General features: G+C 41.3%; 1 protein-coding gene across 6 annotated transcripts in view; it reads right to left on the bottom strand.

Moving 5' to 3' along the window:
- The window catches only part of DYNC1I1 (dynein cytoplasmic 1 intermediate chain 1), a 235,578-nt gene extending 210,343 nt beyond the window's left edge, over nt 1-25,235 (bottom strand). The window contains exons 1-4 of one of the 6 annotated variants that reach the window (XM_063123101.1): nt 25,196-25,235; nt 13,487-13,609; nt 8,788-8,902; nt 3,729-3,870 (exon numbers count right to left, since the gene is read on the bottom strand). In XM_063123101.1, coding sequence (XP_062979171.1) covers nt 3,729-3,870; nt 8,788-8,902; nt 13,487-13,600 — 371 coding nt within the window. In that variant the 5' untranslated portion in view covers nt 13,601-13,609; nt 25,196-25,235. The remainder of the gene's footprint in view (nt 1-3,728; nt 3,871-8,787; nt 8,903-13,486; nt 13,610-25,195) is intronic. The other 5 variants (XM_063123117.1, XM_063123132.1, XM_063123109.1 and 2 more) reach the window with 5 other exon arrangements.
- Between the last annotated feature and the right edge of the window lie 291 nt (nt 25,236-25,526).

The raw sequence follows: 25,526 nt of genomic DNA, 5'->3' as shown, positions 1-25,526 counted from the left end.
GAAATAGTTATGTGCTGGTTATGAAAGAGAAATGTAATTGATGCTATTCTGTTCCCCTCTATTCAACCCTGTAATTATAAGTCTGCTCTTCCATCGACTCAGGCGAGCCAAACTTATGGCAACTGGGATATAAATATTCCCTGTCTTATATTACAAGGCTTCACCTTCTGATCAGAGTAGAATCCTTCATTAATCCTTCATTAAGGATTCCATTTTCTCTGTTGGTTTTTAGAACCACACTGCTTCATCATGACATGCTTTTTAAAAATTGTTTTAATTAATTAATTTATTAAATTTATATATCACCCCATAACCGAAGCTCTCTGGGTGGTTTACAAAAGTTAAAAACAGTGAACATTAAAAAGTATACAAAATTAAAAACCATCAAAAATATAAAAACAACAGTATAAAACAAATAAATCTTATTTATTAATGATATCAATATAGGCCGGCCAAAAACAATGTACTCTTGGCAGCCCACAAAATATAAGATATTAAAATGCAATAATAAAATACAATAACAAAAAAATGACTTGTAGCGTAACATTTCTTGTTGGCATCTGAGGAAATAAAACTGAGTTAAACAGCACCAGTAATTTAAATGTGTCATGTCAACCTGCTATATAAACCTATGAACAGGATCCAGTTTTACTCATACTTACAGTAAACCCATTGAAATCAATGGGACTTAAGTTAGTCATGACTAAATTAAATCCCAAAGGTTTAAGTAGGACTACCCTGACTAAATCTAGATCTAACCCAGGGGCTGTGCTCACAAGTGTTTCATGTACAGCATCCAGCTGCTATAAGCACTTTACAGAGCAATCCTACACATGTCTATTCAAGTAAGCCCACTAAGCTCAATGGGGCTTACTCAGACGTAATTGGGTTTAGAATTGCAGCCTAAAGAATTATAATCTTTATCATGCTGAATGTTTATCATTACTATAATATTATGGGCCACTTCACACACATTTTTCCAACACAGAAATAATCTTCATATAAGAAAAAATGTATTTTTAAAACACACATGGTCATATGTGAAGAAAAGGTGTGCCTATTTTTACCACAGTCATATGTACTGAGAAATCATTATACTGCATTCAGACAACACAATAGTCAATAGCGGTTTAATAGTCAACTCCATAGTTCCTTACAGTTCTGGAGCTCCATTTGTTACCAAAAATTACAAATTAAAAAAACTAAATTCAGTCTGTAATAATTCCTTGAATATATTATACTTTTATTATATCAAATGTGATGATTTTATGCCAAACCAACTTGTACATGATATGTTCCTAAACAAAATGACTTTCAATCTGTAAAACATGCTAATATTGCATTTTTTCAATTTTTCCAAAAATTTCCGTTTATCCCTGAAAAAAATTGCAAAAGAATGTGGTTTTTTTCCATGGCTTCAAAATTTCTGGAAATTTTATCTCTCTCTATGCCCAACACATGACACAATAACCGATGGTTGTTCAAATAATCAACTCCGCACAGCGTTAGTTATTAGCACTGGTTATTTCGGCTACATAACTAATCATGGTGTGAAGAAGTCCTCACAGACAACACAATAACCAATTGTTGACTATTTAACTCATTGTTGACTATTTAACCCACCATTGGTTATCATGTCATCTGAACCCAGTCATTAAATGTAACTGCAGGGCTGTAGTGTACAGATTTTTATACTTTTTCTTCTCCTTTTTTACTTGGGGTGGGGTTACTTTGTACATTTGCAAACAGGAACAAAATACTTGTACATCCCTAAAAAAAAAGTTCCAATTCCATCAATGAGCGGTCAACAGATTGAAAGACACCTGAGAAACCACAGATGGAATGGATTTAACAACGGAAAGTTGAGCAAACCTTGATCTATGTGTTGCCTTTCCCATTTAGAATCATAGAATAGCAGAGTTGGAAGGGGCCTACAAGGGCATCGAGTCCAACCCCCTGCTCAATGCAGGAATCCACCCTAAAGCATTCCTGACAGAATGCCTCTAGTGTGGGAGAGCCCACAACCTCCCTAGGCAACTGATTCCATTGTCGTACTGCTCTAACAGTCAGGAAGCTTGCAAAGTGAAAGCTTGCAAAGACATGAGCTTTCCTTATTTCTCTAGCTGAAAACCCTTCCCCTAAGACAAAATCCTTTCCCAACTACACAGGTTGAAGACTGTGTGCTACATTTGTCCCTGTCAGTTAGGCCTTAGCTTTAATGCAAGATTATCCCTTTGTTTATCCCTCAAGACACTAATTCCAAACATTACAATTTCAGAATGATAACAGATAAGCAAGAGCTGTTTTTATATGTCTGACTACCAGGGATATCTCTTTCATCTCTTTTTACAGTTCCTCTTGCTAGTTTATTATTATTACTTCTAAAGGAATGCCCCTTTTTCACTGCAACCTAGTTCATCTTTTTCTCAAAACACATCATCAACTTTTACAAAGTGATCTACAACAGCAATGATCAAAAATATACTGCCACAAGCGCCAGAGAGAATGCTACCCTAGGGAGCTTAATAAAATTATATACATGTTGATTTTTATGGAAGGGGTCTAGACTGCAAGTTCCAGAACAAGAAATGAATATTTTCACTGGGACCTGTATGTTATTTACTGAAAAACCAGAGAGCAGTTTATTTAAATCTCATTAATTTGAATTTCATTACATAAGCTTGCAAATCTGACATTACAGCAACTTTGGTTATGTTTGAATCCTTGGTGCAGAAAGTTTGACCAGGATACAAAGCTGAGAGGTATAGAAGTGAAACAAAAAGAGGCTACCCTGTGATAGGAAATCCTGACAGGAATACATTTTAGTCTCCCAAGAGCTTCTCTGAAATTGAATTTGCCCCCCTGGGCTGAAAGAAACCTGGACCTAGACAGCAGACTGACAGTTGATGAGCAACTGCTCTCCCCTCTTTCATGATTCTTTGTCTTTAAACTGGACTTGAGCTGGAAGATGCCTAGAGCAGGGGTGCAGAATCTCAGGCCCGAGGGCTAAATCTGGCCCTCTCGGGGTCTCAATCCAGCCTTCCAGGGTTCCCCAGAAGGCAGCGCAGGTAGAAGGCTCTGATCTCGGTGGGGCTGTGATTCCATTCTGGGTTTCAGTCAGAAGCAGCCAGAACTAAAGTCAGCCAGATAAAAGTAGAGAGGAGGAGGATTATGTACGCCACCTTGGGTTCCTTGAGGGGAAAAAGTTGTGATATAAATGCAATAACAAAACTGTAAAAGGAGCGATCCAAGGTGCCGAATCCATTTTGAGGATAGGGTTTGGCACCTTGGGTAGCACCTTTAGAGTTCTGGATGGTTCTGACTAAAACCAAAAATAGAATCACAACCCCACTGAAATCGGAGCCACCTGCCTACACAACCAGAAGGCCACGCCCCTTCCCCTTTTTCCTAATCACCAATCATTTGGTGCTTTTGTGCAGTGGTTTTTTTTTCAATCTAACAGGTTGAAATGGCTCTCTTAAGGCTTAGTTACTGGCAATAAGAGCTTTAAGCTAACATACGTGAAATTTCTTTTTTGGGTATTTTTGGCCCCACCCACCAAGAGCTTCTCCAAAATGGAACTCAGTCCTTGGACTGAAAGGGGTTCTGCCCCCCTGAAATAGAGGACTGTCCCCTGCAAAGCAGGGCACATGGCCACCCTGGAGCAGGAAAGGCATTCACATGAAAAGTATCCATAATGAAAGGAGAGAGCATTTATTTCCTCTTACCTTCCTACGGGTCCCAGGTCTCCCGAATCTTGGCTTCCGGCTTCGCTGGGAGTGCTCACTGATTTCGGAGAGGGAGACATAGGGGTTGGGACTAAATAATGAAAATAACAGGTATCCCATGTTAAAACATGCAGCGACTGCACTGATGAAGAGCAGTGTCAGACAAAATCATAAGCAAGGATCCAAATGATATGATGGTTGAATGATTGGGAAGAGTCCGAAATGGTGAAAGCAAAAGAAGGAAAAAGGAAAGGAAAAGAAAAGAAAAGGAAGAAAGTCAAGTGAATTCTAAATATTTTGGCAAATGAAAGTTGAAATGAATTTTGATTGGCCTGAAAGCGAGTTATAATATCAGTACTTGATGATTAAAAGAATATCTTGAAAATAAAGATTCATTCTGAATAATTTAAGTTTTCAAAGTTGGAAACATATTCTAAAAAGTAAAATAGACATTGGAAGTGTTTTTTTAATGTAACTGTGATGAACAGTTTAAAATATTATCTAGGTATACTATTAAAGGGATTTCCTTTTTGAAATTTGCATTTGCCTGGGTAAACCACTTCAAAAATTGTACAGGAAGGAAAAGGGACATTGAACAGCAATTTGAAAACTCTTTCAAGACAGAACGGTTTATTGGGTGTTTGGAATTACTAATGTTCATTGCCCTCATGTTTAATGCCATGGCCTGCTGCTCTAATTGGCTACTTGTGGTAATAATGTCAGCTGATGCAAATTCATAGTACCAGGTTTTTCGATTGATTCAGACTTTTGGAGCACTTTTCTGCCAGCACAATGGAAGTGTTACATCTGGTTGCCTGCCAAAATACCAGCTTTTTCCTAGGATAAATAGTCAAGGGTATCAAGAGAAACTACCAGAGTTCTCTGAAGAAATAACCACAATGCAACTTCTGGCTAGTTAAGCTAGGTGTATGTGCATGTCTGTTTCTCAGGTCTCTCCAGCAGGTGTTAGTAAAATATCTATGCTGAAGCCTCAAAATGGTATTTATTATGGCTTCCCTGCATTAATCACATATCCATCCAATTACTTCTAAATCTGTGATAAAATACACTAAGCCAGGATAAAATTAGGCAATGCATATTTTGCGGGGAGTGGCTTGACATACAGAACACATGCAGTATTGCAAGCAACCCCCTTACCCCCCTAAAAAAAAAGTCTTCCACAATGAAATATGATATGGTGATAAAGGAAACCGGAAGTGCTAGACTTGTACTTCCTGATACTGCTCAGTCTTGTCTGAAACAGAACTAATGCATCTCCACATGCCCAATCTCTTGATTGAGAGACTGGGGAGAGTGAAAGAGCAGAAGACACAAAATACAAAGATCACCGATTTTATGGGAAGCCTTTTCGCAGAAATCTTCTGATGAGACTTAAAGAGGAAGCTAGATAAGCATTTATGTATAATGATTAAGCCTACGAAAACCATCCTGTGCAGAGCTTGGATTAGAACTTCAAAACTAAGCCAACTAGAAGGAAGTACTTGGTTGGGCCTCCCCAAGTGTAACCAAGGCCTAATCTACACCAAGCAGGATATTGCACTATAAAAGCAGTATGAAAGTGGTATATAAAAGGCAGGATCTACACTACTGCTTTATAGCAGTATCGGAGTGCACTGGCAACTGTTGGGGCCCACTGACACATACCACATACTGCTTTCATAGTCTATGTCCTGCCTGGTGTGGCTCCTGCCTCTTATATACCACTTTCATACAGCAATATCCTGCTTGGTGTAGATTAGGGCTAAGACTAACCTAGTGCAGCCTGAGAGGTGGGATTTGACTGGATATCCAAGACAGCCTCAGCTTCTCCTTTGACCAGCAATACTGACAATGGATTACATTGCAGGGCTGCACTAGGCCAAGTTAACCGAGACGCAGGCTTTATCTACACCAAGCAGGATATTGCACTATGAAAGCAGTATATAAAAGGCAGGAGCCACACTATTGCTTTATAGCAGTATTGAAGTGCACTGACAACTGCTGGGGCCCATCGACACGGACTATATAATGCTTTCAAACCTAAAGTGACCATATGAAAAGGAAGACAGGGCTCCTGTATCTTTAACAGTTGTATTGATAAAGGAATTTTTGCAGGTGTCATTTGTATGCATGCAGCACCTGGTGAAATTCCCTCTTCATCACAACAGTTAAAGCTGCAAGTGCCCTGCCCTCTTTTAAATCTGGTCACTCTAGCATAGCTCCTGCAGCTTTAACTGTTGTGATGAAGAGGGAATTTCCCCAGGTTCTCCATATATACAATGACACATGCTGAAATTCCCTTTTCTATGCAACTGTTAATGATACAGGAGCCCTGTCCTCTTTTTCATATGGTCACCCTATTCATACCACTTCCATAGCACAATATGGTGTAGATTCAACCCGAGATGAAACATAAGCCAGCTTGTTTATACTGCTCAGACTGAGATCAAAATGCAAACCGAGGTTGCATATTTAGTTTAATACCTCACTCACTCCAAAAGGCAATCTTTTAATTTCCAGATCAAATATTTAAATCAAAGGTAGACCAATTATTTTCCAAAAGTACATATTCCGTTATTGTTTTTGAATCTGGATTGGTACAAGAGCAATGAAAAACCACAAAAATAGTTCCATTCAATTAACGTCAACTAAGACAGCCACACAAAAGAAAATCTAAATCTTAAACACAATATTGACCATTTCGACTTGAAATCAATTCATTTTTTATTTAACAAAGTAAATCTTTTTGCTAAAGCTTTCATGTCTGCTGGCAGAAATGCCAATCACATGGCTTGGCTCCGGTGTGAAGTCCAACATCTTCCATATATTCTCACTAGGAACTGTCACGGCGATGAATCGAGAGTGCAAAAGGCATTCATTTTTCATGACAGCCCTTTGGCAGGTACAAGCGTGACATGGTAGGTGACATGTTCGTTATTCATGTGTTTTGCTTCTTTGGCCTTAGCTATAATCAGTAGGAGTTTAGTCTTGATTTGCATGAATATCCCCAAGAAGAATCGTGGCTTTAGAGCAGGGGTGCAGAACGAAGAACCCAAGGGCCAAGTCTGGCCCTCCAGGAGTCTCGCATTGGTCCTTTAGGGGTCCCCAGAAGACCATGGCCCCTTTCCCCAAATGCCAATCATTTGGTGGTTTCCTAGCTTTTGTACAATTCACCTACCCACATTTTAAAAGCTTGAAATGCCTTTCCTAAGGCTTAGTTTGGCAAGTAAGAGCTTAGTTTGATAGTAAGAGTTTTAAGCTACAATATGCTGGCATTTTGGGAATTTTGCCCATGCCCTTTTCTCCTTTGGCCCCCCACCCACCATTGGAATGCAGCCCCCGAGAGCCTCTCCAAAATGGAGTGGCTCTGCACCCCTGCTTTAGAGACAGGGGGTGCATCAAGCCATTTAACAGGACTTGGTTTTGAGGGCCTTTGGGGCAAGTTGTCACTGACGTTGCCACCGCCCATTTGCTTGCGCTCTCCCTCTGGTCCTGATACACACATCCAGCCACCCAGGGTGAAAAGGAGAGGTGAGGTCAGTGGGGGCTACTGCTCTTCCTCCTTACTCTTGTCATTGCTTATTCACTCAAAATGGCAGGGACATTGGCAGGGACATCAAGGAGGAGCAGCATGGTTAGGCAGCTCCCAGGGTCCAACAAGCCAGGCCCAATGGCCATCTGCAAAAGCCAGCTGACATGTTTGTGGCCATTTTTATGTGACTCTACCAACATGCCTTAGGAACAATCTACACTTCATGCAGGCTTAGTTGATCAGTTCATGATCTAATTTAGAGAGTAAAGCAGCCAATTGTTAATATATATTTTAATATATATTTTGAATTCAAAGTTAATTTAAAATTACACAGAATACTAGGACATTATTATTGTCTCTCTTTTCTTGCTCGTGGCAGTTTTTCTAAATGGACATGACGGACTTTGCCAAGTCATGCAGTCTTTTACTGATTCAGAAATTTCCTTACTATTGCTCATGTTTTAAGTATGACTGCTTTCTCCATTCTGGTGTGGATGTATTTTGGTAGGCCCAATTTCTGAAGGTTTTTTGTAAAAAAAAAAAAAAAAATGATGTGATGCCGGTGACTGATGTGACTACTGGAATAATTGTAACCTTTTCCTGTTGCCATAGTTCTTTGACTTCCTTGGCCAGTGGTGTATTTTTTCTCTCTTTTCCTCTTCCTTTTCTAAACATTTTTGTCATTAGGTGTTGCTATGTCATATTATTATTATTATTATTATTAGCTTTTCTAAAAAAAGACTGAAGGTGGTTTACAACAAAATTAAAACATACAACATACATTAGACAGTTCTCATCTACTACTGAGGACTATATACTGGGAATGTATAAAATTAATAGTAAGCAAAAATGCTCACCTGAATTCTTTGCTAATTTTTTTGACTGTCCTTAATTGTTACACACACAAAAATGATAGGTAAGAAGCACTGAAATGGAAAGAAAGGTAAATAAGGGGGAAATGAGACAAACCACTTCTCAATAATAAGGTGTGCACAACATGAAACATAAGAGTAGCTGACAACAAAAGTCACATTTTCCAATACACATCTTTAAGGTGGTATGAAGAAACAGTGGAAAAACTGGAGGGGGTGGGGTGGGGTGGGGTGTATGTACAAAATAAAACCATAAGCAAATTGAAGACTGAATTTATAGTTATGTTCTTTGTTTTAAAGTGCAAAGAGGGAAGTGTTTTCAAAGTGGCAACTATTGTTATATGTAAGAAAATATTGGATTAATATAGTGGGATCCAAGCCTATTTCAAGATAGATGGAATAGCGGCAGCCTAAAAGAGGAAACGATTTCCAAGTGTGTGCACGAAAACGACACCGATACACAAAGCTGACATTCAGCAAAGCTAACAACCGGAAGTGCTATGGACTGGTTATGGGGGCGACGCGCATGGCATGTAAGCAGAAGGCATCACGGAATGAACACAGCCAAAACGAGAGAAGGCAAAGCGTGCTTGAGACAAAAGAATGCATGAGTCTTAATGTAGCTACAATGTTTTGAATGGGTTTATCCGAGTACCTAGAGGTGGTTCTGGGGAAATACCAATGCTCTGCAGTAAAGCTTCGGTCTCCCTTCTTTTGCGGTCGAGGTCTGAATCTTCCTGTGTTGGCTCTTTCTTCTGCTGAAAATCCGACTGAAATGATAGCAATGAACCCTCAGTCAAAGAGACAGAACTAAGTTAAGGGCAAGCAAACTGTGTTTTCTGGCACCAGCGACAGCTTCTCACACCAATGACCAATTTGAGGAAAGGGAGTATGATAGCTGGGAATGATAGGGGTTGAAGTCGAATACATCAGTTTATTTATTTATTACATTTATATACCGTCCCATAGCCGAAGCTCTCTGGGCGGTTTACAAAAGTTAAGAACAGTAAACATTAAAAATATACAAAATGTAAAACCATCAAAAACATAAAAACAACAGTATCCATTTAAAAACAACAGTTCTGGGGTCCGTTAAAAAACAAACTTAGCGTTGCTAAATGCTGTTAAATGCCTGGGAGAAGAGAAAAGCCTTGACCTGGCGCCTGAAAGATAACAGTGTTGGCGCCTGGCGAGCCTCATCTGGGAGATCATCCCACAGTCGGGGGGCCACCACCGAAAAGGCCCTCTCCCTTGTTGCCATCCTCCGAATGTCCCTTGGAGTAGGCACTTGGAGGAGGACCTTAGATGCTGAGCACAGTGTATAGGTAGGTTCATGTCGGGAGAGGCGTTCCATCAGGTACTGTGGTCTCAAGCCATGTAGGGCTTTAGTAGTTTGGGGGAGGCTACCCTACAACCTGGAAATAGGGGGATGCTTTTAGGCATGAATGAGAATTCCATTTGGGGAGTGAAATCTTGACAGATTTTACGGGTTCGGCCCTGGCTGATTTCGTTCCCTTTCCTCCCGCTGCATCAACTCAATCTGTAGCAAGTGGATTTAATACGCAGATTTTGAATTTATTTTAAAATAGCAGCAGCGATTTGCACAAATGGTATTGTGGGGTTTTTAAAAAACAAAGAATCAAACAGGCCCCATGATTTGCACAAACAAGATTGTGGTGTGTGTGGTTTTAATTTGGGTCTTTAAATTTGTGCAAATGGCATTGTAATTTTCTTTTTAATTATTTTAATTGGTGGCCTTTCGCAAGTCTGACAGTTTACTATGTATTCCCCGTGTCAGCTTCATCCTTTCCACACACTACTTGGCTTAGCCCAGTAGAACCATGTTTTGTACTGGTCAAAGAACTTGTCAGTTTCATCCTCCACTTCTGTGCTCCACCTCACCTTCGGTCAGGAATCAGAGGCTCAGCTCCATTCTATGCCCTGTCAACTCTTGAAATGTAGTGGGAGACGGGGTTTGCAGAATTTTTCTTCCATCCGCAGAAAGAAGAAAAATCATTCCCTCCCACTGTCGGCAATGGGGGTGGGTGGAGAACTATTGAGACCTTTCCCCCATCTTTACCGCTGCGCTTTGGCGCCGCGAGGTGCCTTGCACCCGCACTTATGTTCCTTCCCGATATCTGCATGGGAAGGAGCGCAGGTGCGAACTATCCCAGTATTTAAAAGTTAAAAAAAAAAACAAGTGGGAGGAGGAGAGGAATGGGGCTGTTCCTCCCTCCCTTTTTTATTTTATTATCTGTATCTCTGCAGCTGCGCAGATACAGATAATAAAAATAAAAAGAAATGGGGGGTTGAACGGGGAGCTAGAGGCAGGATGCGAGGAGAGGGGGCAGGGACTCAAGGCGAACCACCTCTCCTTCCTCTGGCTGCCCGTTCCTCCTCTCCCACCTCTTTTTATTTTTATTATCTGTATCTGCGCAGCTACGGAGGTACAGATAATAAACATTTTTTAAAAAGGGGAGGAATGGCCCCATTCCTCCCCTGCCCCCCCTTTTTTTTTACTTTTACAGGCGCGGGGCTGCCCATAGCGACCAATCAGGTGGTGCCATGGGCTCTGCTACCAAAAAAGTCAGGGTAAGCGCCTAACTTTTTTGGAGCGGAGTTTCCAGGGTTTGCCCCCAGTTGGCTTCGCAATGGCGGCTGTGTCATGTAGATAACGTGCTGCTACTGTGAAGCAACCCCGGGGCAAACCCTTCTTTTAGACATGCCCCAGGGATGACATGCTATGTCACAGTGCTTAAGCATTTTGATCTAATCATTATGTCGTGTGAACCATTCCTACCCATGGTGGCTACATAACCACAGTTTAAACGCGGTCATTAACCATTTGCTGCAAAAGGGTTAACAACCTAACCATGGCTTAGTGTGTTGTCTGAACAGAAGGGAATAGCAAAAGCACAATAAAATTTACAACATCCATTTATTGTATCAAATCACATATCCCAATAATCGTATGAAATGCACGTACGATATTAAAGTGTCAGTTAAAAGCAAACCAGTTATTAGAAAAGGGATAACAGGTGCTTTAAACTGCAACAAATGTTGACATCTGAAAGAAAAGAAGCGTAATCACTTAATGCTTCCTTGACTTTGCATGAAAATGAATATCCGTGCCCTGTCAATTCTCATCTCTATTTCGCTAAGTGACTGAATAAAAAAAGAACTGCAAATCCTTTAATGAAAAACCTCACATGTATTGCCAAGGACAAATAAACTAATATGTCAGTCAAACCTTAATAGAATGAGAAGATGCTCCAAAGCCAGGAGGCTAAAATGCAACAGCAATTATCATTTACTTTGGTGAAGAACAAAGAGTGCAGAGCTGCTACCTTAGCAACCAAACTAGCCAGTCATAAAGGGAGAGGGGAAGGCACACAGTGTCACAGAACTAAACAATAACAAAACCAAAAATAATGTACACACAAACACACACACCTACCTACCTACCTTCTTTGTTTCCAATGTATAAGGAAACCCATTTCAAGTCATTATTATTTTGATATCTATACAAGCATCTCATGTTTTTATGCTTGTTGCAATTAATTACAGGTTAATTTCAATCTTTAGCCTAGACCTAAAAGTGGACATTTCAAGCTTTTTATCTAATTTATTTCTAAACATCTTTGTGCAGCCCTACAATTGACTCAAAAGTAAGTCCGAGTGTGTTCAATTTGCCTTCATTTGCCTTTACTTTCAGTTTCTACACAGTACTAATCATAGTTTGTTGTGACAACCAAATTAGCAAAACATGATTTGAGTTTCTCTCCCAAATCAGAACAGGAAATCATAGTTTGAAGTGGGTTTATACTTCTGGTTTGGAGGGCAAGCTCAAACTATAGTCAATTAAGACATTCCAGCAAACTATAGTTAGAACTAAAAATGGAAATTAAGCTTTGCATGAGAGTGGAGAAGAGGGAGTGTGGGGGGCCACAGTTTGTTTCTGATCTGCCAAACCACAGTTTAGAGGTTCATCTGAACTGTTCCAGTGAATTCATACTGAGCCAAGCCTTGAAACCAGGGCCACAGCTAGACCTAAGGTTTATCCTGGGATCATCCAGGGTTCACCCCTGCCTGAGCACTGGATCCCCTGTGTGTCACCTAGGTGAACAGGTTTGACCCCTGGACGATCCAGGGATAAACCTTAGGTCTAGCTATGGCCCAGGTGTTTTGGATCCAATTCAATACTCTATCTTCTCTCTCTCCATCTGGTTGGATTGGTTTGTTTTTGCCTATAGTAACTGGATTCAAGCTGCCATATAAAAACTGATAGAGATGTTTTCCAATATGAAGTGAGTGAAGAAAGGGATTCTTTAAAAACATACACAGTCCACGCAGATTTGGATCTAAACACATTGGATGCTTCATAAGCAGTGTAGCATATGTTTATAGGAATTCCTACTTTGAAAAATATTTCAAACTATAGAATTTTTTAAAAAAGATAAACATGTGTTTACTAAATGATGTTCAGTAAAACAACTTAGAATTACATGTTTATATTATTCTATTCATCCAGGTGATGAACAGCGAGAAATGCTGTTCCATTCATTCTGCGGAGTTAAGATTGTACAATGTCAGCTCTTAATGCGATTGGGAATTTAACTGGAAGGGTACATAAATCAATATGCAATATGAGGTTGAATAGGAGTAATCAAAGGGTCTTGTATATCAAGCCAAAGGAGTTTTGAGAATTGTTGGGAGGAGACAGGGCTGTTTATGGGTCATATATTGGATGTATATTGCATCATTCAGAGAGAAGGAGACATTTTACCTCCACCTCACATCTTCAAACCTAGTCACTGCTTCTTCTTTGCAAAGCAGGGCAGTGAGGCCAATGTTTCCAGTGGAGAAGTGCTGGAAGGTAGGACAGCATTTAACTTTCCCCTCATTTGCTGCTTTTCCCATCCAATCCCAAATTTATTCCCAAAACCCATATGCCAGTGCCATGTTTCCATCAAAGGTCTGGATTATGGGCTGGAAAAAAAATCTTCATGGGCAGCAGAAATGGGAGAGAGAAGTCACACCTCCACACTTCCTGGAACAAATTTCATCCTTACCGCATATCTATGGTTTACCAGTTTGTCAGCAACAAAGTTAACTATGGTTAACAGCTAATCAGGGTTTCTCTTAGCCTGGGATCCAACTACATGAAGCAGATGCTTGATTTTGTAATTCCTTCTTCAAACTGTGAGTTTTTTTGGTACATACATGCATTTCTTTTCTCTCTCTCTTTCATTCAAGCTTATAAATGAATATATTTATGTTTCAAGGAAAGTAAAGGATATAATTCCAAATAAACAAACAAATGTTGGAAGAATGCTTCAACAGCTGTAATGTACCTTTACCTCCTTCTTTTTCCTTTCTTCTTCCTTCCGTTTCTTCTCCTCTCTTATTTGAGCCAAACGTTGCTTTTTGCGTTCAAGCTCTGCTTTTAAATCACTCTTGTCTGACATGATGATTCTCTGTTACGAAGTAAAAACAGTACATTCAAATGCTGGAAATGAAGGAAAAGGGAAGAACGCAACTCTTTTTCTCCTTTTAAATGATATTGATTCATTCATGGGTGGGAGTTTCTGATGTTGCAGTAAGTATATCTTGATATCCCAGGCAAAACTGAAAATTGGTAAATGAATGTAAAAAGAGCAAAATTGTGAAATTAGTCAATATTCTGATTTTAAAAGGACAGCTTGATAATCTCTCAATAGCCCATCTTGAAGAGTTGCGCTTGCTCAGTCCCTGCCAAATTTAATGTGGTTTTGTACTGATTGAGGGCCAGGCAGATTTAAGCCCTAGATTTTGAATTTGGTTATTGGTTTCCCATCACCTATATTGTCTAACCCATGTTGAATGGAACATGCACAGGAAATAATTCTTTGAACTGGTGCAGAGGTCATGCTGGTTACCTGTTAATCATGATTAACCCATTGAAGCCACCACACAGCATCTCCCCTCCCTAAAGCCACACGCACAGTGGGCCTAAACAGCCAACATTTCAGGCTACTGGGTTAGCGAAACTGTGGTTCTCTGGGGTAAGCACTAACCACAAGTCATGCTGTCACACACAACACCTTAAGCCATGGTTAGAGCTGCTAACCCTACTGCAGACAGTCTGACTGTGGTTAGGGAGTGAGCGGGGTTTAGCAAAACGCATCGCCCAAGTCAACTTAGAAACGGCTGTTTAACCAAAAGCCTTAACCAGCAGAGTTTAAGGTGTCTTCTGAGCAGGCCCAATGGCTTAATTGTGGTTCAGCAGCACCAGGGCTGACCCAAGGTATTTTGCTGCTTGAGGCAAAGAATAAGATGGAGCATCTTCCATTCCATATACAAAAGCCAACTAGGGGCATGGCGGGGCGAGGGGGGTGATCTCGCGATATGATGATTGCGACATCCTCTCCCTCAGTCTACACGCGTGCACAACATCTTGGGAGGAAGAGGACATTGTGCCCGCAATTTTGTGGTTTTTTTAATTGAAAAAAGTGCTCGTGCGCAAATGGTTTTTTTTAAAACAACAACCCCTCTTGCTCCCCCCACCCCACCCCTGATGGACACGGAGCACCTGAGGAGCTCCGTACCCCATGCCTGGCTCTTCACGGTTACTCGCAAGGAGCCGGGACAAAAACAGGATGCCTGGCCACACGTCCCGTGGTCTCAGGATCATCCCAGGACTGCGGGAAAGGTAGGGATTAAAAGGTAGGGCGATATCCCAGGGAAAGGGAGGGATCATACCTCCCTGCTCCCAGGATCCCGTGTGTCATGTGGATACACAGGGATGATCCTGGGGCGATTCCCAGGATATCGCCCCATCTAGCTATGCCCTGCGTTGTAGATGAATCTTTCTTCAACACTGGCAATGGGACAGCATTCCCCCGCCACCACTAGTTTAGCGGACATAGGGCAAGCTGTGTGTTACACAGCTCTCTCCTCCAACACCTTGCTGCCACCTTCCAGCATCTGCTGCCTGAGGCAAGCCTTTCACTCTGCCTAATGGTAGGGCCAGCATTAATTTAGGCATGAAGAACTGTGGTTCCAGATAATTATGTTTCCCCCCAACCCAGCCTAGTATCTGAAACCAACCACAATCTGAGCTTTCAAGACCTGGTTTAAGGGATACTCTGGGTCAGACTTAATCACGATTAACATCACAACCGATGAACTCCTTAACTAGTTAATGGGGAAGAGGGGAAATTGAACCAAGGTTGGACAGAGGCTGAGGGAGGCGCAGTAATATCAATGTGAAAACTATTACAAACTATCTCATAATGGCATCCTTATAGATTGATGTAAAGCACAGGATGAGCAACGATTCCATCAGACGCACTGAGAAAACTCGGGACTAGGGCCAATAATGCAGTGTCTCTTTTCTATTTCTGTTTTATGCCTCGCTGCTCAAATACACTCACAGAGGCTTGACTCAATCAATCAATGCTAATAATATGTACATGCTGCTAAGGGCTATTATCTAATGGGTGCAAAAGGAATTTAAAAGGATGACAGAGCCTGCATTGACCGGAAACCAGATATGCCAAATAAAAAGACATTTATATTTCCCTACATTCCCCAAATGCTACTTTCTCTTGAATGATACAAGTACCATTTTCTAATTGTGCTTTTACAGTTTTCAAGCTTCATGGCCAACTTTCACTCAAGTTTGATTGGAGATATTTGGGCCTTCCCATCTGCAGCACTGAGACAGCAGTTCAGAGCCAGATTTCGTTTTCCCCCCAAAATGGGAGTCAGCCACTGTTTCTTTGTCCCAGAATCCTAGGTGTACCCTGACACCTGCAGGACCCAGCACAGGCTAATTCAATCAGGCTGTAGTCTTTCACTACCTGGGTAAGCCCCAGTAAACTCAATCAATTCTGTGTAGACATGTATAGGATTACACTGTCTGTCTACTATTTCCATCTTGACACCAAGTTTAAATGCAGAGTTTATGGCTAAAACGTAAAACCTGTTCTTTGCTCTTGTTTTGTTTTTTTCTTCTTTCCTCCACCCCCTGTTTTATGGTCCATTAACCCTGATGTAGAACTCTGGAGAACCTGAAAGCCTGCTCATTGTTTTGTGACATTTTGGTTAGTCCTAATAAAAGTATTGCCCAACTGTGAACTTCGGACCAGCAGAACTAACCTTTGCACTGGGAGATATTTTCTTTAATTTAAAAATCATTATTTCGTCATGCAAACTGCTACATATAACATTCAGTAGCATTGCACGAAAAGGATTGCCTTGGGCTTGTTTTTTAATTGGAGATTTTGTTTGTAATAAAATATTATAATAATTCTGGGGCACAGGTGTCCTATGGGGTGCATTGTGCTCATCCCATAACCTAAAGTCTCCATGCCTTAAAATGTAAAAGGTTAATTGCAATTCTGCGTGTAACTTTAGGGTGGATTCCTGCATTGAGCAGGGGGTTGGACTCGATGGCCTTGTAGGCCCCTTCCAACTCTGCTATTCTATGATTCTATGATTCTATGATAAGAAGAGCATTGATTGTGCAGCACTAGGAGCCTCTAGTTTAGAAACACCCAGAAATTAGCAAATCAGCCCAGCTACTGAGTGCAAACATGGGGGCAGAGGGAAACACTGAGGCAAAGCTAGCTCAGAAAGGAAGTTAGGGGTACAATCCTATGCAACTTTAGAGAGAGAGAAATAAATAAATTGCTGAGTAGGACATTTTCTGTCGCACAGAGGAGGGCCAAGATCTCTTTTCGGTCATCCCAGAGTGCAGGACACGGAATAGTGGGCTCAAGTTACAGGAAGCCAGATTCAGGCTGGACACCAGGAAAAAATTCCTGACTGTTAGAGCAGTACGACATTGGAACCAGTTACCTAAGGAGGTTGTGGGCTTGCTGATACCTCCCTGTTGCACACAGATGGTGCTTTTTTGGCTACATAAGCACAGGCAAATACTTGAAAATTATGTAGCAATATAGCTGAAGAGTCATAAAACCTACATGCCCGATGATTTGTACCATATTGAATGTTTCCGGTACAAGAGTTATCCTTTTCACTTCAGATCAGTGATTTTAGGTGGACACAACTAAACAGGCTGTATTTTTAAATGGTACCAAAAGTTGTGAACATAAAACAGTTCAGAATGCAGTCTGTTGTTTCAAAGTACTTAAACAGCCCTACTTTGTGGAATTAAGTCAACTCTGCACTTTCTTCCTCATTAGTAATGTGATCCGTTTCATCCCATATACAGAAAGTGGATGGGAAATAATGGAACAGTTTTCCCACAGGCCTTCTCAGCACAAATGCAAAATGACATCACCGTTTTTGTCCTCTACACAATGCCATCCTGTCTCATCAGCACATTTTTTTATTATTATTACTACAATCCGGAAGACAGTAAAAGGGCAAGACACCACATTTGTGGACATTGTCCAAACAGAAGAAGAGATAATTTTTCGCAGTTGAAATGCAGTAGTTTTTCTAAGACTGTAGATCATATAGTTCAATGATCTAAAAACATTGCCATTAAAGGGAGCCTAGAAATAATTTTAAATAAAAGAAAGAAAGAATTCAAAAAGTTTGATTTTTTTTAACTGTTTCTTGTTATTAATTTATTTTAATGAGCTCCAAATCATGCGAATCGGTTGTCTTCAGTGTTCTCTTTCCATACACAGAAGGCTCTTTGATCCAGTGGAGACCTCCCTGAATGGGAGAGGGAGGGAGGTGATTTTCACTGATTCTCCCCATTTTCTACAGCCACTTACACCACAATCTGCACCTTCTTACGATGTCCCGCTTAAGGCAGTAGTCAGCCCGGTACTGGGCAGCCTCCCATCTGACCAGGGGAAGTTTTGAAGGTGTGGATTGGGCCAGCTGTCAACTGACTCAGGCAGCTCTTTCAAATGGTATCCCTCCTCTCAGGCAGTAAGCTGGCCAATACCCTTTGAGCAGGGAAACCTTGAAGGTATAGATCGAGCCAATTGGAAGTGCCTTCTCAAAGGAGTCTTTCCTCATCCCCTGTTTTCCCTGCTCCAGACCCCTCCATCTCATATCACAGAAACATAATCCTGAACTTTTCAAAGCCTGCTGCACATGCCCTTGGTACCAATAATTTTATTATGGCAATGGACCTGGGTGAACCACGTGTCATTTTCTTGCAAAAAAGTGGGGCACAAATCAAATCAAATCAATCAATAAATGCTTAGTTCTTTTTCAGCCATTTGGGAGAAGGCTGCTCCTTTGTGAAGGTGGGGTTCACCACATTTTTCCATTTCTGCAAACCTTGGGTCTCAGCCAAGGCTGCTGATACCTCCCTCTTGAGCATGATTGGTGTTGGTTTCGCTACAAAAGCATTGGCACTCTCAGCCTGAGCATAAGAAATAGAGGGAACAAGTACGATCTGCAACAAAATATTCAGATCCCAGCTATTACACTACATCCCCCCCACATCTGCGTCCAAAACAGCCTAAATATCAGAAATACAGAGAATAACAATTAGATGTTTAAAGAACCCCTGAAAGATTGTTTAAAATACTGATTTGTCCTTTTTTGTTAAAGCTATGAGAAATTCAACTTAATTATTACCATTGCTGATCAGAAGCTGTTTCATAGTTTTTCATATGATTCTAGAATGGATATAATTCTGAACATAGAATGCTAAATTATTATTTTTTACACAAACCAGACTATGCAGAAGTTGCAGATGTTTCAGTTTAAGAAATCAGTAACAGTTTCATATTTGTCCCAGTTTAACAATTGACCTGCTAAGCTCATTGATCCTTTCAGTGATGGCCTAAATGTACAGTACAGAGGGAATTTCTTGCTTCCCAGTATGGGGGAATTAAATGCACTGCCTATCTCCATTAAATGCATGTTTTGTTAATAGAGCCAGAGAGGTAGGACATAGAAAGGTTAAAATTAGGAAGACCCACCCTCTTCTTGCGTGTCTTTCTAAAACTATATTTTGGTAACATTTTTTTACTGAATACAAATTAAACATTTATATGGAATACAAACTAAAATATTTACTGAATACAACCCCCAAAAGAATCAAACTATTCTAATGTTAGAAGATACCCAGATAACAGCGAGCAAAAGAAAGATGCAACACAGACAGATTAGCATTCCATCTGAAACAAATAATCTGGATGTTATGTGACATTGATTTAAGTATTTACATGTTTTAGAACCATGGCTGATAAGGCTACTACATCTATTCTAAACTCTTGGCAACAAAGAGTTTAAATAAATTGCATCAGAGCAGTAGAAACTGAAAATGCAGCAAGCAGCCTGCTAAGGTTGTTTAAGGGAATCTTCCATGTTTTCAAACTATAGCGATGATTAACTGGTATTCTTGTGATATCTGTATTCTCATAGTATTTTAATATGCATTCTTCATATTGAACGTAACAAATGGTTCTGCATATTAAACACTGCAATTCTCAGGTTGCAGTGCAAACTCAACAAACCAAAAAGCATTAACAACTAATACACATGCAACTATAACCCTGTTCAAACAACACACTAAACCATGGTGGTTAAACATTTTTGAGCTAAACATTATAGCTTAGTGTGTCATGTGAACCATGACTTAGCATGTTGGGTGAACCATTCCTAACCATGGCAGCTACATAACAGACTCACTAACCATTTGCTGCAAAAGGGTTAGTGTCCTAACCATGGCTTAGCGTGTCATCTGAACAGGCCCAATAATTATCACAGTTCCAAAAGCCTAAGTGCTACAAGTTCCATGTTGAGTGTATTCCCACTTTGTGAGTCCTGCATCCTTAGCAACTATGCATACATGAGAAGTATAGTGCAATCCTACATATTGCCAGGTAAATAGGTTTAGGTTTGCAGCTTTAATCTAACTAATTTTGGAACAGATCAGAATAAAATTAAAGGAAATATAATCTGTGGTTCCAGAATAAGGTAACAAATTATCTGAAACATTTGAGGCAAATTATCTAAACTATTTCAAGCAGCACTATATAATACTAGCAACAGAAGTATATAACATTATGGGATAAATCAAACTGCCAGTTGTTCTGATTTGGAAATCAGTATACTGAGATTTAGTTATGAATTAGTTATGAACTCCAAAGTAAGCATATGTAGGATTTCAGCCTGAGATTACATAGTTTCAAGTAGAATGCTTGGTTGGTTCTACTACCACGTAGACTTAATTGTATGCATATTGAAGTCACTGCTGTTATTATCATTAGCAAGAGCAATCTGAAGAAATTTAAATATTGTTCAAACAACTATTATCTCAGACAAAAATATTTAAAGGAGATTATCATCATCATCATCATCATCATCATCAAAAAAGGCTTGTTTCATCAATTTGATGATGTAAAACTTGAAACAGCAACAAAAAAAATCAGACTTCAACATACAACTCATAATGGAGAATTGCCACTAGGCCCATTCATACATGCATTGCATGAAGAAGACCCACACATAGAATGGGGCTGAGGGACTGTATTTCAGGCCCCACCCCTGCAGTCATGTGGTACCGATGGACTTGTCCCCAATGTCCATACATTAGATGTGAACACAGTGTTGTAGTGTTCGAGGCACCAGGACTTTTTGATTAGCAGGGACGATGACATAATTTGCCACCTCCTTCAGGCTTCCCTGTTCCATCTGAGATGAATTGCAATCCTCATTGTAGCAGGGGAAGGGAAGGGGGAATGTATTGGTGTGAGCAGGGGTGGCTTGATCTTGAATGGTCAATTATGACCATTAGCTTTATAAAAGACCTGCTCCTGTTAATGAAAATTTCCAGAATTGGTTAGTTGACATGGATCAAAACAGCAGCCTATATTTTTCAACCTGTGTGGAACTGTCATGATAAGCACCTGCATGTCAAAATTTATTACTATACTACTGCATGGACACCTGCAAGAAAACCTTGTACACATAGGCCTCGATATGTGTAGGCTTTTCTTTGCATGCATCCTCGCCTAACACATGAATGTTGAGGTGGGGCAAGCGCACTACACAACCCTGGGGTCAAAACCAGAGGCATGGACCCGCAACCTTGTTCTATGGCCAATTCCCTTCACACAATGATCAGGACAAGGACACACCAGGAGAGGAGGATTAAATCTTTTGGGAGGGATGGCTGGATGGGGGAATGCTAGGACTTGCAGTCTAAAACATCAGGTTAGGGAAGCCTACCATGGTAAATGACCATCAATAAGTAGGTCTCCATGACAGATATGCACAGTTCCCTAGGGATGCAGATCAACAATGTGGAAGAAAAACCCTTGGCTTATCAAGTATGTAGAAGTCATAACAATGTGGCAAATGCAAGAGGGCTTCCACACACAGCCTTCTTCCGCCGAGCTCTCCAACCCGGGTGGCTCTTTCGCCGGCAGCAGGAGGCCAGCTTCCTTGCCGCCGAGCCCTGGGAACTTTTCGCCGCCGCCGCCTCTTCCTCCGTCTCTTCTGACAAGGTAGCTACACTAGGAGTTTCGGGGGGCCCTGAAGCGCTTTCGGGGCGCCCCGAAGACTGTGTGTGGAAGCCCTCCAAGTGAATGCATAGAGTAGTCATTGGGTAAACAAGGACCAGGCAAGCATCCTTTGTTTAACACTGACAAATGTACAGTATAATTCATTCAACTCACAACAATAAAGAACAGAGGTCGTATTTTAGGTTGACCATACTATGAAGAGCAATTAAAGAACAATTTACAGGGGGGTGGGGAGGCAATGTAACCTGCTGCAGGAAAGATTTACTAGGAAGTTCTTTTGCGAAGGACATGTTGAAATGAATGGGACTGGGTATTGCACAAGGAAGCACAAGTGCAGTGCCCAATAAGAAAACTTCCTGGTGGATTGTGTCCCAAGTGAAGAGAACAAGAGGTGACTGTCATAGGAATCTTCTCAATGATGGAAAAAAGACTTTTAAAGGGTAACATAATTCCTTATACACACACACACACACTGCATTGTCCAATGCTCCCATGGTGTCCTAGATAAGGGAAAGAAAGTGATCCTAGTTACATCAACTGATTAGTGATATAAATTGTGAAAATCAAAGAAAGGTATGAAATCCCAACATATTTCAAGCAAAACCACTCTTTGTTGGGGGATATGAGAAACAAGTTTTATAATCCATTCCTTTGTTGTTTGCTGTCTATTCCCATAAATCTCAGCCTTCTATTTATTAGACTCTAATTCATTTCCTGTTTGCTTGCTTCTCACAACAGCTGACTATTTTATTCATGATTTAATTATCTCATTGCGATGGACACACTGTTTACCTGCAGAGCACCACCATTTTAAGTCAAGGAGTAATTTTAATCCAATATTCAAGGATACTTTCCATTTTTAAGTAATTTAGGGTGCAATCCTATGCACGTTTAGACAGAAACAAGTCCTGGCTGGGGAATGCTGGGAATTGTATGACTTTTTTTCTGTCTAAACATTCATAGGATTGTGCCTTTAAACAGGGTATTACGAGAAAGAAAGAAAAAGTCAGGTAACTGCACAATGCCTTTTGACTGGTAGTACTAGGAGCCCAATGTCTGGAAACCACCCTTGTTCTCTCCTGGATATCAGACCTCTGTGGCTTTTCTCAACCTGATTTTACTCTCTGGAGATACACAACAGAGTCCCCCCACCCAAACCTTCTGGGTTTTTCTGAATGTTTATTAGAATGGCGCAAATAGGACCTGAAACAAAATGTTGCAGTGTGGAAATAGTTCCATCCATGGCCTTCTCCAGGATACTCCATTCCACCCACCCTGTATTCCATTCCCTCCTCCCTGCCACAACATTCAGCCAGTGTTCAGTGCGCACTGAGTATGCTTAGTCCTTAATGGATTGTTTTTGTGGTCCCTCTCACACAGTTTCCTTTTTCCTAAAGATCTGTTGTGATTCTGCAAATCTTGGCATTCCCTCAAGTCTACTAATAGGTGAGTGGGGCTGTTTTGGCTACTTAAAGCTCCACCATAAGTTTTCTTTTAATATATAGCAGAGATGGGGAACCTCCGGCCCATGGGCCAGAAATGGCCTTTGGAAGGTCCCCATCTGGCCCCTGCCCTTATTTCTAATTGATTTCTCCTTCTTACTCCCACTTGGCAAATGAGGCTTTTAAAAAGCTTCCATTGGTGACAAAGGATACTTTAAAAAAAAAAAAAACCTCCATTGGTGACAAGTGAGGCTTTTAAAAACCCTAATTACCTGGGGGGGGGGGGCATTGGAGGGAGGAACCACTGTGTTAGGGAGAAGAGGGCTCTAAAAGGTAGATTTATGGAGGATAAAACTATGAATGGCTACTAGTCCAAATATATTAGTACCAGTATCAAGGGCAGATTGTCTTTCTATATCAATTTCTGGAGAACAGACAGGAAGATGCTACTGCATTCATGCCCTACATGTGAGCTTCCCAAAGGCAGCTGGTTGGCCACTGACTGAACAGAATGCTGGACTAGATAGGCCTTTGAACTGATTCAGCAGGGCTCTTCTTATGTTGATATACTAACACCTATGTTGTCTCCCCTTAATATTTTCTTCACCACCAAGTAAAGTATTAAAGGCCAGAAGTGATCTTTCCACACTAAGAGACACCATGGGATGAGATTTCAAAGCCCCCCTAATCACTTATCATACCTTTGGAATAAAAGAAAAGCACCACAGTAACCTTTAAAATTCATTCCTGAGTGATTTACAAATTTAAAGCCAAATAAAATGTATGATTCAAATTAAGAGATAAACATTTTAATAAGGTTCTAATGCCTATATTTTATTCAGCACACAATCTTATTCGTATTTAGAAATGCATGTTTAGAAACATGGCTGGCTGAGGAATGCTGGGAGTTGTAGGCCTTTAAAGACTAGCCTTTTCCGGCAGGCCTATCCAGATCAATGTAAAATCAAGAATTTTTAAGATGTATTGATTCTGTACTAATGTTGTTCCCCGTCTCGATCCAAAGGAAGAGGCAGGTAAGAAATAAATTATTGTTGTTGTTGTTGTTGTTGTTATTTCTGTCTAAACATGCCTAGGATTGCACGCTTAGCCTTCAAACCCCTTCAATTCCAGGAAGCGAAAGACACGACTGAGAAATACATTAACAGTGCAGCCCTGTTCAGGTCTACTCTGAAGTACAACCCATTGAGTTCAATGAACGTAAATACCATTAAACTCAATAGATCTTACTTGTTCTACTCAAGAAAAAGTATAGGATTGCACTGTTAAACTTGTGGGTGGTTTAAAAAAATGGCGTCTCACTCCTTCATTTATCTTTAGTTGAATTTATTCTAAAACCTAAATATTGAAGGATATTGCAGTTCTACCTTGCCTAGGTGGTAGGTCAGCCTGCTGGCTTGTTTGAGGCTTGTTGTTGTTTTTCATCCCTTAATTTCCTGGTCTGGTTTAACCCCGTAAGTGCCCAAGCAAACACACTCATTCCAGAAAGAGCCGTCGTTCGTTTTCTCCCCCAGTGGCACAGCAGGTCCCCGTTTGGGCAATGCACAACAAACATGGATGAGCATTTCCTCCAAGCCGGGACACCGCATGTTTCAAAGCAGGGACTAAACTGTTGACATTCTCCGACGAGATCCCAGCAACCAGACTAGCCATCTTGTCTTCCTGAGTACCTGTGCCAGCACCGGCTAGATCCCAATAGATCCCCTAGACCAATGTAAGGAAACCCCCACAGAGATCCCCCTTTCTCGAAGGACACTCTTCCTTCGGGGTGGGGGAGCATCCGAAAGGCATTTAAGGCAGCTGTGGAAATAATATCCCCAATATTTTGCATCCAACTCCCACGCACTCATAACTACCGAGGAGCCTCCCATCCGCCAGGTCCTTACCAGCTGGTGCTCTTATATGACAAGACACAGAATGGGAGAAGTCTCCGTTTGCATTTAGGAAGCGGCGGGGTCGTCCTTCCCTCCCAGGCTCTGCAAACCTGAATCCAGGCAGCACAGCCTGGAAAAAATAATGCTTTAGCTGCAGCATTCCCACCCCAACCCCCATTGCTCGGAGGGCAGGGCAGCGGGGAGGGAGGGAGAGGCAGGCAGGCAGGCTGGCATCACCACAGAGATCCCTACGCGCAGCCAGAGGCTGGCATGATTACCTTGGTCGGAGAATCCTAGGCTCTGTGCGCGGGCGCGTGTATTCGGGGCAGGCGAGATGCGTCCAGAGAGATGCCGGGAGAGGGAGAGGCTGGACCCCTGACGGCTCCAGTTGCTCGGCAGAGGATGCTCTGATGCAGCTGCCCGGCGCCTCGCTCCTTGCTGCAGCAGCGTGAGACCCGGTGATGGTGGTGCCGCCGCTGCCAGAAATATGCTGCCTCACGCTGGCCTGGCTCCGCCCCGCCGCTTCCCTCCCATCTCGGCCCTGGCCCTGGCTTCTCTCTCCCCACCACTTATCTGCCTCCCCCCCCCCAGTGGAGACGGGTGGCTCCG

This window comes from Elgaria multicarinata, chromosome 1 (genome assembly GCF_023053635.1).
Source record: "Elgaria multicarinata webbii isolate HBS135686 ecotype San Diego chromosome 1, rElgMul1.1.pri, whole genome shotgun sequence".
NCBI classification, from domain to species: Eukaryota; Metazoa; Chordata; class Lepidosauria; order Squamata; family Anguidae; genus Elgaria; species Elgaria multicarinata.
This window is presented reverse-complemented; position numbering and strand designations above follow the sequence as displayed.